Source organism: Pyrus communis, chromosome 11 (assembly GCF_041283825.1).
Source record: "Pyrus communis isolate YQ-2024b chromosome 11, ASM4128382v1, whole genome shotgun sequence".
Classification (NCBI taxonomy): Eukaryota; Viridiplantae; Streptophyta; class Magnoliopsida; order Rosales; family Rosaceae; genus Pyrus; species Pyrus communis.
The window spans coordinates 24703318-24709298 of NC_142575.1; the positions used below are offsets into that span (position 1 = coordinate 24703318).

The 5981-nt window shown below is 36.3% G+C and overlaps 2 protein-coding genes across 3 annotated transcripts; both read left to right on the forward strand.

Moving 5' to 3' along the window:
- Positions 1 to 763: 763 nt before the first annotated feature.
- Positions 764 to 2681, forward strand: LOC137741422 (NEP1-interacting protein 2-like). The gene is made up of 5 exons (XM_068481139.2): positions 764 to 1026; positions 1173 to 1324; positions 1460 to 1543; positions 1655 to 1828; positions 2388 to 2681. Exons 1-5 carry the CDS (start codon positions 837 to 839, stop codon positions 2541 to 2543), a joined length of 756 nt encoding a protein of 251 aa, XP_068337240.1. The 5' UTR covers positions 764 to 836; the 3' UTR covers positions 2544 to 2681.
- A 906-nt stretch (positions 2682 to 3587) lies between these two features.
- On the forward strand, positions 3588 to 5981 carry LOC137742473 (reactive Intermediate Deaminase A, chloroplastic). 2 transcript variants are annotated; one of them, XM_068482352.2, is made up of 6 exons: positions 3588 to 3874; positions 4078 to 4193; positions 4290 to 4334; positions 4912 to 4985; positions 5073 to 5122; positions 5654 to 5981. In XM_068482352.2, exons 1-6 carry the CDS (start codon positions 3691 to 3693, stop codon positions 5746 to 5748), a joined length of 564 nt encoding a protein of 187 aa, XP_068338453.1. In that variant the 5' UTR covers positions 3588 to 3690; the 3' UTR covers positions 5749 to 5981. The 2 variants fall into 2 exon arrangements, with proteins under 2 accessions (XP_068338453.1, XP_088535241.1); XM_088679115.1 differs by lacking the exon at positions 5073 to 5122.

A 5981-nucleotide genomic window follows, 5' to 3' on the forward strand; every position in this document is an offset into this window, starting at 1 on the left:
TATTGATAAATTAAAAAAAAAACCAATCTACTTGTTATAATTTAAGTAAAATAGTAAAAGCATCTCCAATGAAGAGATGCAAATTTAGGATACAAGAACTATATTTACATCTTGTTTTACATTTTTGGGAGTGTAAATGGGGGTAACTACTCCAATGGGAGAGAAGTAACTTTGAGATCTATTTAATTTCTCTCTTTGATTGGTGGGACCCACTACTAATAGATGTAAGAAAAAAAGGTAGTTTTATCCACACACAATTTTTTACCTTCAACACATTTTTTGTTAATTTCTGTTATTGATATTCTTCAATCATTCGATTCGATAATCGAAAATTAAGAAGGGGAGTGTGGGAGGTAAAAAAATAATGTATAGATAGCATCACCATATAAACATGTAAATTTAGGTTTTTATTTTCATTTTTCAACTAAGATGAATATTTTACATCTTGCCATTGGAGAGTTTTTCAACCATAAAAAATGTAAAATACACATGTCAAAACATTTTGCAAATGAGGTATGATATTTACACATCTCATTTTACTTTTCAAACACTTTTTTAATTTTCGGTCGTCGGATCGGATGAATTGAAGAATATCAACGAACATAAATTATCAAGAGTGTATGAGAAGTAAAATGAGATGCGTAGATAACACATCCTTTTGCAAATTGAAGATGCTCTAACGTCATGTCACCGTGTTTTTACGCCTAAAGTTGCTCGTAAATGGTGGCACTTAATTTTTTCTCTCGTAAATACCTAGCCATTCCTCTTCTTAACCTTTAAATGCTCCTTCCCCTTTAAATTCTTATAGTAAGCTCCCACTTCCCACTCAACACTTCATGCCTAGTTTTTGCATTGCTCATAAGATGATGGAGGAATTGTTTTCAGGCTTATTCAGAGCCACATTCAGGTCTACAGAGGTTGTTTCTTTGTGGGTTTTGGCTGCAATTGGTGATTCCAGCGGCGGAGCTTTGATTCAAGTCACAAAACGAGTTGTTTTTGCCGCATTTACCTGCATTCTTGCACTGGGTATGTTTCTAAGCTCTTGGATTAATTGTTTTCCGGTGAATTTCTGTACCGTCGAGGTTTCTTTTAGCAAAAAAAAAAAAAAAAAAAAAAAAAAATGATTTGGTGCCACATATGACATTTTCAACTATCCCATGTGGGTTTTGTAGGAGGAGCTGTAGTGGGAGCAATTCATGGAGCGATCAAAGGCCAGACAACGGAGACGGGGTTTCTTAATGGTGCCGGCATAGGCGGTTTGGCAGGGGCTATTGCTGCCATTCAATTGATGGATTTGGCGGTGGACGGCGAGTTGTTGTCTAAGGTAACCCCTTGCGTACGTAAAGAGAACATAATGGCACGTACCACCAGAGTTCGACTCTCGTCCTCAGTTCTACTTGAATATTAAGATTGGTCTAAATCTCAATTCTTATAATACTTGTTTAAATTTCCTTTACAGGTTGCTTTCTTGGTAGTTATGGTAAATGGGAAGGCGTTTATGGAATGGGTGAGTTCTGCATTGCTAAAAGCCTATCACTGGCAAGTAAGTAGCATTATTTCTCTACCTAAACCAGCATCGAGTAGTTGTTTTTCTCTTTTTAAACATTTAATTAGTATAGTTAATTAAGTTTACAATGGCAAACTTACTGAGCAGGTTAGCAATCTGGAAACAGCTTACAGAGAGATTTCTGAAATCTATGACATTGGCGGAGTGAAGGGGTTATCGCAAGATTGCATCCAAAAGCTCCCTCAAAGTACATTTCACAGCAGCAGGAGCAGCAATATCATCGAGTCTTGCAGTGAATTTTGCTGCTCAATTTGCTTACAGGTGGGTTCCAACATATCTTAACTGCTATCTAAATTAGTATGCAAAAGGTTTGAAAAGTTGTTGGATCAGCATTTGGCCCTATACAACTATGAGCTAACCTTTCAAGAAATCAATTGTGAGAGAACCATAAATCTATTCCAATAAAGCCCCCAAGTAACGAGGAAGGATGGAGAAATGAGTTAAAAATAGACTAAGTAAACGGTTCAGATGCGTCTCTAATGTAACAAAGAAAAAGTTTTAATGTGCTGCAACTACAACAGTGTCCTTAAAACTTATAAGCCTCGTTTGGTGGACAGATCAAAACATATTGAGATTAAGTTCGTCCCATAGAGTTCCATCTTTTGGAAGGTGATTTGTTTTCTCTAATACGCAAGATAATTATCCAATTTAATAAGTCTAGCCGGACCATTGTTTAGATCACCAAACATAAACTAGAAAACATGTTCATTTAATTGAATTTGCTGTCTTGTCCCTTCCACCAAACCAGAATCTAACCAATTAGGTTAACGCTAATCACTATTTATCACAACGTGATTTTGATGTATATTTATATTTGCAGGAATTTAAGGATGGAGAGAATGCAAGAGAACTTCCCATTTGTGGGCATATGTTTCACATGGCCTGCATAGACCAATGGCTAAAGCGACAAGCCTCTTGTCCTATGTGCAGACTGCAAGTCCACATTAAAAACGTAGTAGATTTTAGGGATTGCTAGTATTTTCTGAGGTGTTCTATGTACTGAGATTTTTAGTCTTTGAATTCTCGGTAACTATTGCAAGAGAGGTAGTAATTTTGTAATGCGCAAGAACTTTGTATTTACACCTAAGTAAATGGTTTTGTATTTCTTTTATTATTTTGTATCAGCGTACATATGCATGAATCATCCTCATATTTGATATATTCACAAACCTAATTAAACATTTTGACATAAAAAGGAGAAACCTATAAAACACACCACTATCATCTTCATTTCCAAGATATTTTCTATATACTACATGTATCCAAGTGAATACATGTGCCAATGTTTAAGTCTTTCACGGCTGAATGGTTAAGATTTAGTTAAATCTAATTTAGTTAAACAAATTAAATTTAAGAGGTATTTGTCGGTTTATTCTCAAACTTGTATAGACCTGTCAATTTTCATCTTGAACTTTAATTTTAGCCGATTATTCCCTAAAGTTTTATAATTAGTCGATTTTTCCCTAAACTTTAACTTTAACTGATTACACCCTAAAATTTTATAAATAGCTAATTCCCCCTTAGTGGTAGATTTTAAAATTTTTCATCCATCAATTTTCCATTCTTTTTTTCCCCATACAATTGTCACGTGTTGTCCGCATGATCAAAATGGATAGAAAATTGGATGAAATTTTTTATAATCTAACGTAAATTGGCTATTTATAAAAGTTTCAGTAGGGTAATTAGCCAAAATTAAAGTTCAAGCAGAAAATTGGCTACTTATAAAAAATTAGGAAGGTAATAGGCTAAAATTAAAGTTTAGAGAGAAATTATACAAGTTTGGAGGCAAATCAACAAACATGCCTAAATTTAAATTAGTTAAACAGTTAAACCTTAACTGTTCACCTGGAAAGAAAAATGTGCAGAAAATAATATACACTTATTACAATACAATGGTTAGAGCCAACTAAATTTGGCCCAAAGAAAAAGCCCACTAACAAAAATCAAGTAGAGCCCAAGAAGAAAAAGAAATTAGAGGATCTGAACAGAAAAAACAGAACAAATAAAAAGCGAGTGAGTGACGCCAGTCACCATTCACCAACCATCAGCACTTCAGCAGTTGCAACAAGTCCAACAGAGACTGACAGAGACTCCCAGAGAGAGAGAGAGAGAGAGAGAGAGATATGGCATGGTGTGCGGCGAGGAGCTTCCACATGCCGGCGCTCGACATGGCCGCATTGCGCACCCGGGCTCCGTTAGCCGCCGGCGCGGGCTTTGCCTCGGTGGCCGGTTCCACTCTCTGGCGATCCTTGGCTTCATCGAAGCCCTCGTCTCGCTTTGCTTGCTTAGCCATTTCCACCGATGCTCGTAAATTCCAACTTTTTAATTTCTCTCTTTTATTTTGATTTAATTGGATTTCCAATTTACCTCTGGTTGGTTACCTGGATTAGAAATCCGGTTCCTCTGTTTGGTCGCTTTATTTGGAATCCCCTTTTGATCAATTCTGGATAAAGGTTTGTACTTTGCGTTTGAATTTAAAGGCTGTCAGTTTTTGTTTGGTTGGATTTTAGGAATTAAGGAAGCTGTTCACACAGACAAGGCTCCGGCTGCATTGGGACCGTATTCTCAGGCAATCAAGGCCAACAACTTTCTCCATGTGTCGGGTTGTCTTGGTCTGATTCCTGAGGTTTGTGTCTTGGTTTTTTGTTTTTTTTCACTTGAATCCATTAATGTTGGTATGAAGTGGATGATTTGATGACTTATGTTGTTTGTTTAAATTCAGACAGGGAAGTTTGTGTCGGATAATGTTGAAGATCAGACAGAGCAGGTATTGATGATGCTCTGATGTGTTGGTTATACTTGTGTTGTTTATTTGGATTTGAGATAGTTATGTGATCGATTTTATACTTTTATTTTTACGCATTTGGTTGGTGAAATGTTCTTGATTTTTAACTGCTTAGTGGTCAAGGCTACAACCTTCGAAACTGATAAACTTTGCTATGAGTTAGAAACTTAGAAGTAAGTGACAGTTGATGGAAATCGGTACTGTTTGAGATTTTGGCGGTTGCAGGATCTTAAATTATTGAGAATCCTGTTTCGTATCCTTGCAAAAATGATGGTGACACTAATACAAGTCTTCAAGAGATTACTAAATAGGGGTTACTGCAATTAGATGTTTACTATAAAACTTAAATTATATCTCTTTAAGAGTTCTAATCCAAGTCGCCAATTAGTAATCTCCGACACTAAATATCATATCTATCTTGCAAATCTTCATCAAGGAGAAGTTGAATTTGTTAACATAATTGTTGGTTTTTAGTGCTGTCGGCTTTGCAAAAGAGTATAGTTGATAGCATTGCTGTGCGACTGCTTTTGAAAGACTTGGGCTGACGAAACTATTGCAGGTTCTAAAAAATATGGGGGAAATACTGAAAGCAAGCGGGGCCAGCTATTCTTCTGTGGTTAAAACGACTATTCTGTAGGGATTCTATTTTTATCTTTGCAGAATCTTGATTGGAGACTTTAGTGTTGGCGATGAAATTCGTTGTCTCTCATGTCCATGTAGGTTGGCTGATTTGAAAGACTTCAAGAAAGTCAATGAAATCTATGCTAAATGTGAGTTTTATAGAGATATAAATTTGACATTGGAGATTGAATTCTTAATTACACTGTTTGTTTTCCATCTGTCCAAAATTGTAAGCCATAAGGGTGTCTAGCTATGATAGGACATTCGGGAAGATAGAATGGAGCTGACTTTAACTCTTCAATTCTCGTTTTATTTGCCCTAATCTCATTTACCACAATCTTACGCTCAAATTACCTGTTAAAATTCGTAGAAACAGATTTGGCTCTGCTTAATTTTTGGTACAAATTGCTTGAAGCGTGATGAGTGGTTAAATCTTGTTCTATTTCTGAAGGGGGTGTCAATTTCCTGTAACTCTGCTCCTTCACGGCGGGGAAGCAAGTAAAATAGAAAAAATCACATTGGGGTTAGGGATAATCAGGCTCCCTTGAACACACACAATCCTTTATTTAATTTAACTGGTCCATGACTCTTTTGATTCGAAAAGTTATGTGCAACACAACAGTGACAATCATTTACTTGTTCATTTAACTTTGACTATTTTATATGGTTTTGTGTTGCAGATTTTCCATCTCCAGCCCCAGCACGTTCAACATTTCAGGTAGCGGCGCTGCCATTGGATGCCAAGATTGAAATTGAGTGCATTGCAGCACTGTAACCTACCAATACACAGCGTCGTCTCAGCAACTTAGATAATAATGTAGGAGGTGACATCTTTGAGTGTTGAGTTTTACATTTTTATTTCCTCTATGGCCTCCTGCCTCCTGTTGTTATTGTAACATTGTTTTTGTATCTAAAACTAAAGAGCAGGCCCAATGACGTTACTGAAATGGAGCTTTCCCTGCTTTTCCAGTCTTTGAGTAATTATAATTGTGTTTATGTTTCACTCTA